General features: G+C 37.4%; 1 protein-coding gene across 9 annotated transcripts in view; it reads left to right on the top strand.

The window, feature by feature from the left end:
* LOC117672063 (uncharacterized) overlaps window positions 1-8590 on the top strand; it is a 56893-nt gene extending 48303 nt beyond the window's left edge. For 8 of the 9 annotated variants that reach the window (XM_087882879.1, XM_034428496.3, XM_034428495.3 and 5 more), the window contains 5 exons: window positions 1459-1553; window positions 3444-3504; window positions 4612-4802; window positions 6580-6673; window positions 8257-8590. In XM_087882879.1, the coding sequence (XP_087739005.1) occupies window positions 1459-1553; window positions 3444-3504; window positions 4612-4802; window positions 6580-6673; window positions 8257-8328 (513 nt within the window). In that variant the 3' untranslated portion in view covers window positions 8329-8590. The remainder of the gene's footprint in view (window positions 1-1458; window positions 1554-3443; window positions 3505-4611; window positions 4803-6579; window positions 6674-8256) is intronic. The other variant, XM_034428491.3, reaches the window with a different exon arrangement.
* Window positions 8591-13201: the final 4611 nt, after the last annotated feature.

Genomic DNA, 13201 nt, shown 5'->3' with positions numbered 1-13201 from the left:
AAGGAGAGTCAATATTTTATTACTCTCACAGGGCACATGGAAGCCAAAGTTGGCTTCCTTCTGGTTCTCCACTTAATCTATGATTGAGGTAAGATTTCAACTGAACTCCTGAAAGTTTTGATAATCTATTAAGCAACATATTGAGATACTACAACCCATACAAACTAGCCTTATATATTTAATGTATACAAAAAAGCCTTTCTCAAATAACTTATTGAACTACCCTGTTTTCCCCAAAATAAGACATCCCCTAATAATAAGCCCTATCGGGCTTTTGAGCGCTTATTTCAGGGTTCAAAAAAATATAAGACAAGGTCTTATTTTTGGGAAAACACGGTAGTCGTTACTTAATCTGATTATGCTAGAACATGTAAATAATATTCAAAATATATTGATAAGGTTAAAGAAATGGAATGAAAGTACAAGGATGAAACTGAACTTAGACATATGCATATTTCTTCACTTAGAAAAAAATAATATTGAATGCCCAGATATAAGATGGGGAAATAGTGGCTTAGTAATAATAATAGTAATTATAACTGTAAAAAGATCTTGGAATAGTTTCTGATTACAAATGGATGATGAGCTAGCAGTATTATATGACTTAAATGTACTTTTTTGTTGTATCAACAGAACTCATCTGACAAAAATAAAAACATAATTGTGTGTGTGTGTGTGTGTGTGTGTATGCACATACATTTACATACATACATATATCCATACATACAAACCCCCCTCAAAGGACGGAGTTTATGGACCACTAGATCTTTTTTTTTTTTGTCAGTTTTCTATATTTCTAACTATAAATTCAAATAATAGGAAGTAATCATTCCACTTTATTCTTCTCTGGTCAGATCCCAATTTTTAGTACAGTTATTGACCCCACACTTTAAGAACGATTAAGGGAAATTGGACCAATTTGGACCAATGGAAACCATCAGGGGACTAGTCTTGTGGAGAGAGACTGACAGAGCTAAAAATGCCTTTGGGAAAGATGATGGTGCTAGGTAGGAATGTGAGAGAGCTAGTATCTGAAAGGACATCACCTGGAACAAAATTAAAACTGCCTTTGATTCTAGAATGCCTGGGATCATCTTTTTAAGTTAGGGAAAGGTAGATTTCAGTGGAATGTTAGAAAGAGCTTCCAAACAGTGAGTTTGACAATAGAGTAGGCGGGGACTTTCATTCATAAAATATGCTCCAGCAGAAGCTGGATTAGGATGCTTTCATCTGAATTTCTGCACTGCATGCCAATTATGGAAAAAGATCTAAATTGTATGTGGGGGAGTTGAGCAGTCATCAGAACAATAAAATGAATACATAAATGGTTTGAAATTGTCAGCTTCTTCTCAGTGCCCTATCTTCTCTCTAATAAATGGCATTAAGATAAAGCCAGGGTTCCAGAAACAAATAGTCTGATTAGTGCAAATCTGACTCTTTTTTTTTTTTTTTTGACAGAAGGAATCAGATAAAAGAAGGAAGCATGAAATGCATCTTCATCGTCTGGATCATTTGTATTACTTTTCCCTTATCAAAATGGCACTGTCCAAGAGGTGAGTTATAATATGTGGCATTATTTATTTATTGGTTCGATTTATATGCCGCCTTACTCCGGAGACTCAGGGCGGCTTACAATGCGTTAAGCAACAGCCTTCATACTTTTGTATATACCTGCTTTGTACGGCTTTCGCCCCCCCCCAAAGCGGTGTTCTTTTTTATACAAAATCAGCTTATTGTCCCCACAAACCGGGTCCTAATTTTATTTACCTCGAAAGGATGGAAGGCTGAGTCAACCTTGAGCCTGGTGAGATTTGAACTTGCAGTAATTGCAGGCAGCTGGTGCTAGTTAACAGCACTTTAGTCTGCTGCGCCACCAAGGCTCTATAATTATTAGAGCATTTCGCTTTGCTCTGTTTAATACAAATGTTTGTTACTGATTTTTAGAATCCATGCAAAGTTTCTAACATTATAGCTGGAGCTTTGAAAGAGCTTACTGGAGTGAAAGATTAAAAGATGATGAGGTGAATAGACACAATTACAGTAGCCATAGGTGCATCATTGGAAGACTTGAAGGGGTTCTTGTGGACAGGTCATCTTGGAAAAAAATATGTGGTCACTAAAAGTCAATAATCTAGTGGCACATAATCAGGAAGAAAGTACTTAAATATCTTAATTGCATTCATTGGGACCACACCTGGTTAGCCCTGGTCTAAAATGTTTCTCAGGAAGAGTTGGCCAAGTAACATCAGACTTTTGCACCACTTTGGAACCAGAGATAAGTTGATCACTGTAACCCGATTATTGAAGTATATTTCTGCACTTTCAAAGGTAGGAAGAGGAACATGTGTCTTGTCATGTCCATAGAATGTAGGGCTCATTGTGTTCAGCAGACAGATAAATGAGGATACAGCAGCCTACAAATTGGCTCTAACAAATTCAAGAAAGCCGAATTGCAAGACTATCAAAGGAGGCATTTATATGCATTTTATTCTTTTGGAGAGTGGGAGAAAGTAAAGATTTGATTGTATTAATATATTTAACTTTGTTTTTAAAAAATGTACCTGACATATCCAAATCATGCTTAGAGAAGAACTGTGGTCTTTGAAATCAGTAGAAACATGAATGGTAGCTAAGTTATTTTTGTATGTAATGTCACATCAACACTTGTTTTCTATATGCCATATTATAAATTGATTTATTCTACATTTATTTATTAGTATAGCTATGGAGAGGCTCATTTTATAGAGTTTGGTTTTCTTTGCATGAACCTGAAGGGAAAAAAATTATATGACATATTGGTTTAACCATACCAGCTATATTTAATATTATGTCTGCGGGAAATGAAAAGGGCCATTTGAAACATCCTTCCCAGATAAGAAAATATTTCACAGTGGAGAAAGTGAGTAATGTCTTAGCATAAGAACAGATGAAAATAATTATAAACAGCATTGTAACAGTGCTAGAATCAATAGTTCTTCTGATTTGTTTCACTTGTAATACATTTTCCCCCTTCGGCTTATCAAGAACATTATTAGATTTCTTTTTTAAAAGGTGAAATGAAAATTTAAAACTTGTTTGCATTGCATTAATTATATTTTCAGGATTCTTTAATATAAAAAATGATGCCAATGAGCTATTTTAAAAAATGTATAGAAGTACCTTGTACAGATGACACTGAGATTCTTGGCCAGTTTCAAATGTACCGATACCAATCTTTGGTGTCCTTATTTTCCTGGAACAATTGCTACTGAAGCAAGTTAGGAAGCATCTTGTCCTTTAAGGCAGGGGTCTCCAACCTTGGCAACTTTAAGAGTTGTGGACTTCAACTCCCAGAGTTGAAATCCACAAGTCTTAAAGTTGCCAAGGTTGGAGATCCCTGCTTTAAGGAGATACTAGCTGTTTCTATTCTTAATTTGTTTTGTTTTTGGTTACTGTTGGAACAGGCTCCTAAAGCAAAATGATCAGTTTTCAGATGTCAGGAAAGGGCAAAGTGTCCATGATCTGGTTAGTATCAATCTTGTTCTCTCTGTGTTAAGATTTATATTTACATGTTTCCTGTAGCCATATTGTAGATCACGGGTGTCAAACTCGTGGTGTCATGTTGCCGTCACGTGACGTTTCCCAATGTTTTTCCCATTTACGGCGCTGGGGTGGGCGTGATCTATGCATGACGCATCCAGCCCACGGGCCACCAGTTTTGACACCCCTATTGTAGATTATCATTAATATACATGCTTCCCAATGACTTTTGTTGTTGTTGTCTTTGATGTTAAATGAAATATAAAAAATATACCAATATGATTTAGAAAAGCATTTCCAGAAATAAAATGACAGTGTATTAATAGGGATATTTTATATTCAGAATTTGGTTTTGAATATTCAAAAGCTCACCTGTCAACCATTTATATGCTAAGAGAAAGGTAAGAATGCTAATTTCTGATGAAGACATCAGACTAAAGCTTCCACCAGATGGTCTTCACAATTTTCTGTCTTTGGCCATGCTTTTTGGAAGTCAGTATATTTTAAATTTGAGGTTATCTCTATATTTTCCAATCATGACAATGTGATCAATTATTCCAGGATAGCGGGCAGTTATAGTCTATACGTCAGAGCCAATAATATTTTGAAAGTTTGGTAAAGGGTAAAATGTATGACTTGAAGATGCCTAGAGAGAAGACTGTAACATAGTACTAGCAACAATAAATAAACTGGAAAGTTATAGAGGCCTCCCTAAAAATTCACTTTTTTGGCGAACATAATATTGCTAACAACAACATGATTAGTATGATTTACATATTGTTATGAGTTTTAAAAGCTACTTTATCTGATTTTTGTATATGATACTTTTTCATGATTTGCATCTTCCTATGGATGATATTTTGGATGAGCACAGCAATAAAAAAAATGAAAACTAGCAATAAAAATTTAGCATTCATATATTTTTCGTCATTGCACAAACCCATTGACAAAAGAATATCAAAACACAGATATTTCCTATAAAATGGCTAAAACAAAAATTGTGTTAAATATTCAAGTTCACTTTTAATAGGGTAAAATTGTTTCAAATGACTTTTTTGGGGGGGGAAACCCCTTTGTTTTTTTTATTTGAAGATGGAGTATTTGTTTCCAAATGGTCATGAACATTCCAGACTGAAATGCAATAAGATGGTAATAGAAGAAAACACAATTCCATGTTTAATTCATGCAAAGCAGCAAGAAATGCATCAGAAAGACTCTCCCAAAGTGCTCAGAATTCCAAAAGAAAAGAAAATGTTGTTGAAGCAAGAGAAACATGTTGATACGTAAGTTTTTTTTTGGCTTTAAGATTGCTGATTGGCCACATCCTGTTAATGGACCAATTTGGGAGAGGCAAAATTTAATAATCGTTTTATAGAATTTATTTGTAAAGCTCAATGCAAAAAATATCCATCTACCATTTTTAGAGAATCACTGCTGATGAAGATGCTGGATTTCATATGCTAGTGATTTGTTTATGAAACTGAACAAAATTACCTACCATAATTTCTAAATTAGAAATGGTTTGAGTAAACCACACTATGGGTAAGACCGAGACTAATAGTTCTCATTTACTTGGGGATTGAAATTCTAAAGTTTGCTGTTGTGTTTGCTCTAATATCTATTTACTGTATGCTGATTGACTTTAGCTTTTTGAATGTATCAGCAACACATAGATAGTCTTTGACTTATGACCATTTATTCGGTCATAAGTTACAGGTGATGAAAATTCAGGTGCTTGGCAGTCCACCTTCACTTATGACTGAAGGAGTGCTACATTTCCCCCTACCTGCCTATTTTCCTCCTGTCTATGCCATTTTGGTCCTCTACACTCCATGGCTTCTGTTGCCCGCCTGACTTTTGCCATCCTGTTGCTCCTGTTGCTGATCAAACAAGCCTGCTGTGGCCCTTCGTGAAGCAACTGCTGGTCACACAAGGCTTTCTTCCCTAGGCCATCCATGACAGCTTTGTGGGAAGGATGGCCTCACGTGATCAATAGCTGTCTTGCAAAAGGCAGGGGGAGGTAGATGTCATCAGGAGTGGGAGCAAGAAGATGGGTGAAGGTGAGCTAGGTCTGTAGAGCGCAGGACAGAAAGAGCCTCACAGTCCAGGATGGCAAGGGTGACTCTGGGTTAGGATAGCTGAGGTTTCTCAGGATGCTGCAGCTTTGCAGTGCTCCTGGGGCCCTATGGCTTTTTGCCATGCTGTTAAAATGACTGAGGCTTCCAGGATTGGCTGTGGCTTTGCACTGTGGCTTGGGATTCAGAACTGTAGCATGCCAACATGCCTCTGAGCCCACAACATGGCAAGCAGCGCTAAGTCTGTGTGGTTCAGAGGCTGCTAGCTGTGGTTCAGGGCAAGGTGCAGAATGGCCCAAAGGGCAGAGGTAGGAAGGAGAAAGGTTAGTGGGGGGAGTTGGAGAAGGAACCAAGCCCAGAATGGCTTCAATTGGGATGAGTCCTCAGCAAATGACTGGTGGAACTTTTTAAACAATGGCAGTGGGGTGTGCCAAGATTGCCATTGCTAAGCGATGCACTCATGTGACATCACGCCAGAGGTGGGTTTCAGCAGGTTCTGACCAGTTCTGGAGAACCGGTAGTGGAAAATTTGAGTAGTTTGGAGAACCGGTAGTAAAAATTCTGACTGGCCGTGCCCCCATCTATTCACTGCCTCCCAAGTCCCAGCTGATCGGGAGGAAATGGGGATTTTGCAGTATCCTTCCCCTGGATTGGGGAGGGAATGGAGATTTTACGGTATCCTTCCCCTGGAGTGGGGAGGGAATGGAGATTTTACAGTAACCTTCCCCTGCCACGCCCACCAAGCCACACCCATAGAACCGGTAGTAAAAATTTTTGAAACCCGCCACTGCATCACACTGCATGACCACAACTCATAGCGATAGAAATTCTGGTCTTAGTTGTGTTCGTGAATTGAGGACTGCCTATTATGTAAAAACAGGGTGTCTAGTACACAAAATCTCAGTGCTGCTTTATATCATGACGCCATGATAAATGGATGATAACTGAAGATATAATTACTAATACAACTATTGGGTTCCAACAGGATTGAAGATGAGAAATCAACTGCTGTTGGTGAGAAGGACATTATTGCTATGCCTTTATCTCTGGAAGATGTAGCCCTTTACCATCCTGTAATAGTAGGTTTTTTCTTTTTTAATTTATTTTCTGTTTTTCATTATTTAATAATAATTCACAGGGCTACCAGGGGCACGTAAGTGCTCCCAGTGAGACAACTTTTCTAGGCTGGTGGCCACATGGATATTTTGAAAGCATATACAAGTAGTCCTCGAGTTAAAACAGTTCATTTAGTGACCGTTCAAAGTTAAAACAGCACTGGAAAAAAGTGACTTAATGACCATTTTTCACACTTAAGCCCTTGTAGCATCCCCATGATCATGTGATCAAAATTCAGATGCTTGGCAACTGGTTCATACTTATCACCATTGCTGTTTCCCAAGGTCATGTGATCCCCTTTTGCAACCTTCTGACAAACAAAACCAGTGGGGAAGCCAGATTCACTTTACAACCATGTTACAAACCTATCCACGGCAGTAATTCCCTTAACAATCATGGCAAGGAAGGTGATAATTCATTTAACAAAATTCACTTAACTAATGCCTCACTTAGCAACAGAAATTATGGGCTCAATTGTGGTCGTAAGTTGAGGACTACCTGTACTGGATCTTCTCATAAATAGTTACTCCAGGACTTGTCAAGTCAGGGCTGCCCTGCTGGACATTAATCAAATAACACCCATTTAGAAGAAAGGAAACAGGCAAAGTGGCTTCCTGCTTTAGTATCATCCTTAAATGCTTCCTATCACCTCATCTTATTTGGGGGGGTGGGGTGTTGGTTCCTGAGGGGGCCTATTTTCAAACTGATAGTGAGCGATAGGCAGCCATCTTCCTTAAAATGTTTTTTTTTAAGAATGCCCAAAGGCAATATTTTAAATTTGATTCCATTTTAAAATTATTTCTCTAAGAATAAAAGGAACAAGGGGATTGATAGATACCAAAGAAAATATCTTCAGGTGTACCTGCTGTCTACAGGTATTTGAGTCGGGGACATAATAATTGATGGTAAATAAATAAACATCATCCACTGGCAGCTGAGCTAACATCTGTGAGAGCCCAGAGTTGTATAATGGTTAAGAGGTTGGACTACAAATGGAGAAATCCACTTACAACTTCCGCTTCATTCCTGGAAACTCACTGGGTGACTTAGAGTCTCTTACTCTCTCTTAGCCCAAGCTCAGCCCCAACCAATTAACTGTTGGGGGGGAAAATTAGAGGTGGAAATGCTCTTTTGCCCTTGGGGTAAAGGCAAGAGATAAATGTAGCAATAATTAAATAAGTAAATATTCACTGTCTGCTCTCTGGCCATAGCTAGTTAGACAAGGAGCCAAGATGCTGGAAAAAGCCCTCTGCTTCTGCATTAACCCAGTCAGCATTTTCCTCCATACCCAATCAGTCTGATACTGATATTTGGAAAGATTCTAAATCCTTCACAAAAGGATTGAAAACAAGGCAGCAATTACCAGAAGTGTGCATGGATATATCAAGAATAGAGGTTCATCGGATTAATCTTGATTTATTTTTTATTGGATAACTGCCTTATTAAATTGCTGGCGATACTATTTATGTATATTCTGATGTATTCACTGTTGTTTAAATCGAAGAAATACCTCTTGATGTACTAAAATATTTTTAATATTTTTTAGGAACCCAAGCAAATAGGCAAATATTGGACAAACTACGCTGGCAAAAATTCCTTCAATCATGAAAAATATTAATTAAATATTTGGTCCTGTGAAAATGTGCTATGAATACTTTGATCAACATGATTTATGACTGTATGTGTACTATATCCTTCTCATGCCACTCTTTCATTGCAATTCTCTAAATATGACTTTTTGATACACATTCCTTCTTACTAACTGTGAACAGTTTCACATTTTTAATTGTTCTGTTGCGCTCATGGTATTGCTCCGAGAACACCAATAGTTCTTTGTATTTTCCAGTAAACATACTTCAAATAAATTCCATTTTGTGCCAGCTGATACTCTAATTCAATACTCTTCATTCATTTTCATGAATGAAGTGAAAAACCCTTGAGTGAATGCGTTTCATTGACTCTCTACTCTTAAACATACTTTCTGGCCAGTGTATCCATATGCTAAGAATTCTCTCTCAGATATTTTATTAGCTCTGATGTTATTGCCTTCTCCACATCTTTGTGAGAGGTGATGAAAAACTTAACCAGGTTGGCTTGAATTCATGCTTCATAAGTACCATGTGGTCTTTTTCACATAAATTGATAGTTTTTGAACAGAGAGTTGTTAATACTCAGCAAACTGGTCAAAAGTACCATCCAGATTATCTGCTCTTGTTCTCAGGTCTGCTGGGTTGCTATAGCATGTGTGAGGTTGGATGGGGGCCAGCTCTTCGCTCCTATCCCTATTTTTGGATTTTTGAAAGCTGATTTGAGCTAAAAAGGACTTTACAGTTTACTAATTCTCCACTTTTCCTTTCTATGATTCATAAACATAAGAGGGGTTTGGATCATGGATTAGACATCTTCGGTACATATCCTTCCTGCAACTAATCGCCTCTCCCTGCCTGGCTACTGTTTCAAGATTCTAAATTAACTTTAGTCCAGCTTCCCAGAGAACTACAAAATTCTGACGCTGGCATATACCGGTCTTCTTCAGTCTATGCATACTATAATCCCCATAGCATACAGATCTAACCATGGCAATATTGGAGTTTGTATTGCAATGTATAATGGGACATGGTGGCTCAGTGGCTAAGACACTGAGCTTGTTGATCGAAAGGTCAGCAGTTCAGCAGTTCAAATCTCTAGTGCCGCGTAATGGGGTGAGCTCCCATTATTTGTCCCAGCTTCTGCCAATCTAGCAGTTCAAAAGCATGTAAAAATACAAGTAGAAAAATAGGGACCACCTTTGGTGGGAAGGTAACAGCGTTCCGTGCGCCTTTGGAATTTAGTCATGCTGGCCACATGACCATGGAGATGTCTTTGGACAGCTCTGACTCTTCGGCTTTGAAACGGAGATGAGCACCGCCCCCTAGAGTTGGGAACAACTAGCACATATGTGCGAGGGGAATCTTTACCTTTACCTTTATTGCAATGTATTGGAACTTACATTAATATGTATGTTCCATGTCATTATCTAAATTCCTTTTGCCGCCACAATTTGTTCGTCTGTAAACTTTATAGATAAATAGCAACTCCCAGCTACAAAGAAACGAGCTAAGCTTTCTTGATTTGTTAATGGGAATGAAGTTTGATGACTGGGGTGGAAGAAATATCTACTCTCTGGGATTCCCCCCCCCCTTACCGTCTTCTGTTGTTTCTGCATTATAAAAGAACACAATAAAGAGAAAATATTTTTCTTAATTAACAAAATAAATCAATTTAAAATTATGTAATGAACAATTATTCATTTGGCTAAGAAACCTCATTCTCACTGCCTGCAATTCAGCCTAGAAAAGTATTACATATTTGTTAAATTATATGTTTAAAAAAATTAGAAAGTATTAGAGATTACATATTTTAGCTTAAGAGTCTTAACCACTGCTATTGGGACTGTGTTCCATCATTTATTACTTATAATCTACTCCACTATTGTTCACCTACTATCGTCCCTTTGTTGCTAATGTTCAGTTGAGTATTCTATTTAAATGCTTTTTTCCCCTTTCGGGCTAATTAATGCTACTACCCCAATTTTCCAATAAAGGAAAAATGTTGTTTTATATAGCTAAATGGCTATATTTGAGTATAATTGTGTGTATCATTTCTTACACTTCTTGGCCAAATTAAAATCCAGCTAAAATTTGTAGACAGCAAGCTGATGTTCTGGTTCAATTGAATTACTGCCTTTCCAGCTATAACTAATTGCTGCTGTTGGAGGGCAGTATCATTGAGTTGTTTTTTATTTTTGTTGTTGGATTATGTAACAATTTCATCTTCATACTGAGTCTTGAATATCTTACCCAAGATGGTCAGATGTATTGCAGAATATTAATTCAAACCGTATAATCAAAATATGCATGCAAATCTCCCAGGATGATGTGACAATGATTAAAATAATCTGAAGTTTTGACTCAATGGTTCTCTCAGTGAAAATCTTGAATAGTAAACTTTTTGCACCTCTTTCATTTTTTTTTTGACTCGCGTCAAATGGTATTTACTAGGTAGGAGTCCCAATAAAATAACATGCAATATAACATAACAAATTTGTTAAGAGATTAAAACCCTTGTGAAAGAAAAGCTTCTCCCAGAAAGCTATTTCAGACCGTTGGCTTTTCTCCTCCCCCAGCTTTTTTTCCCCAATCTATGTTTGCATAATCTTTCCATCATATAAGCCTTTTAACTATTATGCAGCAGAGTTTGTGAATCTATTTTTTTCCAAAACAGCAACACTGGTGTCATCTGTTTGCACTACGCACTGATAAATGCAGGAAAAGAACCTTACTTTCTTAAACTCTCCTCTATGAATATTTCTTAAGTAGCCCTTGAAAAAGAAGTCCTTCTCAGGAATACATCTGAAACCATCCCTAGATCCTAGAGATGTGTGAAGGTTTGGCAGTATATTGCCCTCCGGGTATGTTAAGTACTTTAAAACTTCCTGGCTGTTTCCTGTAATTAAAGCCTCACTTTCCCTGTTTTGCTCCCTGACTTTCCTGTTTCCACATCATCTAATTTGGTAGGTTGCCACTGTTCCAAGACTACCAAACTTCGCTCACCCCTCCCTCTCTACCACCCAGTAATCGGGAGCCAAGTTCATTTTGGCTTCATTTGGAGCAGGACAATGGAAATATATTGGTAGACAAACCCAAAAGGCATGGGTGTAAAAGCATGTGATTTTCATAGACAGTAACAAAAGGCAAACTTTTTTTCAACCTTCGGCTTTACATTGGTAGAAGGAGCAGTGAATGTGATTTAACTAAGAATCTAATGCCAACATCCGTGATAGAACAGCAATACACCAAACAAAAATTTAGCAAAGAGCACATGTAGATAAATTGCATCAACATAATAAGCACCGTCATCATCATTCAGTACTAAAGCTGTGAGTTATTTTCCAGCTCTGGAATGCATGTCGCTAATTTTAAAATTTCCAAAGATAAAATGTGATTATTTCTAGAAGCAGCATATATTCTGTTCCTCTTTTATCACACCAAGGTTTCATTCTACTACAGCAACTTGTTAAACATTGGGGTGGGGGGTGGGGAGAAGGGACTTCTGGGGTTCTCACACTTTGAAAAAGTTCTTAGAAGTGAAATCTTTCAACTACCCACTATGATAATGAATTATTTATGTGAGAGATTTAGAGTATTATAAGAGAATTTAACTGACAACTTCCTCCTGGGTGCTATTCAAGTTCTTAACATTAATGAGGCACCCTTTGGAAAGCAAGTGAGAAGTCATTTTTGGAATGCTGATTAAAAATGGTTCCTACAATCCTAAGGCATTTATCAAAATTAACAAAGGGTAATTCAAAAAGAATATATGCACAATTGGGTCACGACGTCTGGAAGAATAAAGGCGATATTAAAGTTGTTAGAAAAGTTTTGGAGTACATGGTTAAATGCTTGCAGCAACATTCATAAAGATTAAGCTCAGATTGTTAAAAAGACAGAGAAGGGTGTAAATGGCTGGAGTTCAGATACGAAGGAAGTGAGAAATGTTGTGTGACATAGATCAGAGTTAGACTTAAGCTTCTTCACACCATGTAGGTCTTGCAGAAGGAATATGCAACTTGCATATTCACAAATCATCTGTAACTGGGAGAACTTAGAACCAGAGCAACCAAGTTGTTCTCTTGATTCTAAATTCTTGGGCTTTTCCATGACCCGCTTGCATATAAAAATGCTTAAATCTGTGGTACAGGAGCAGCACAGTTTCAGTGTCAACGTCACTGAAATATCTGAGAGTGGCATATTTAATAAAGTCCAAAGTATTTAAAGCAGTAGCTCCTTAGAGCCAACTGCATGCATCATTGTGATAAATGTAGGTGGATATTTTGTTAGAAAGAAGAGGGGAGGACAGCTGGACTTACCTTCCCCACAGCAAAAAGATTCTATTCTTTGCATTTGTATGCACTTTTCCTTTGAAAATATTATCTTCATAAAGTAATGAAATGTACAACGCAGATGTGTGGGTGTATGTGTGTCATAATATTCAGTCTTCTTCAGCTCAGCAATACTTTCTATTAATAGAACTTGAATCAGTACACTTTTCAGACAAGCATGGAAGTGTAATCTTTGAAATTTTACAAGGCTATTTGAAGATATACCTAGGATTCTCTGAGAACAACGGCTTTCTCCTTGGGTATGTGCTCTGCACTGCAAAATAGGGAAATAACTGGGAAATAGGTAGAGGAACTCCCACTAGGATGAAATGTGGATATTTGAGTGCTTTGGAAGTTCTTGTCCTACAATCCTATATAAATTTAGCAAGGTGTAAATCAATCCCTTTTTTTTTTCTGCATTGCAGAGAAATCTGATTTACTCCCACTTTCCTCTGCTTCATATCTAGCTCCTTAATATCCAAGTTGAAGTTATAGTTCAGTACTAAAAATTGCTAGAAATACCGCTCCATCAACTTTAATGTAACTGGTATACCTGAGAGACTTAATTCGA

Source organism: Pantherophis guttatus, chromosome 1 (assembly GCF_059756535.1).
Source record: "Pantherophis guttatus breed Tessera chromosome 1, ASM5975653v1, whole genome shotgun sequence".
Taxonomy (NCBI): domain Eukaryota; kingdom Metazoa; phylum Chordata; class Lepidosauria; order Squamata; family Colubridae; genus Pantherophis; species Pantherophis guttatus.
Note: the sequence above shows the minus strand (reverse complement) of the source record. Positions and strands in the feature narration are given on the sequence as shown.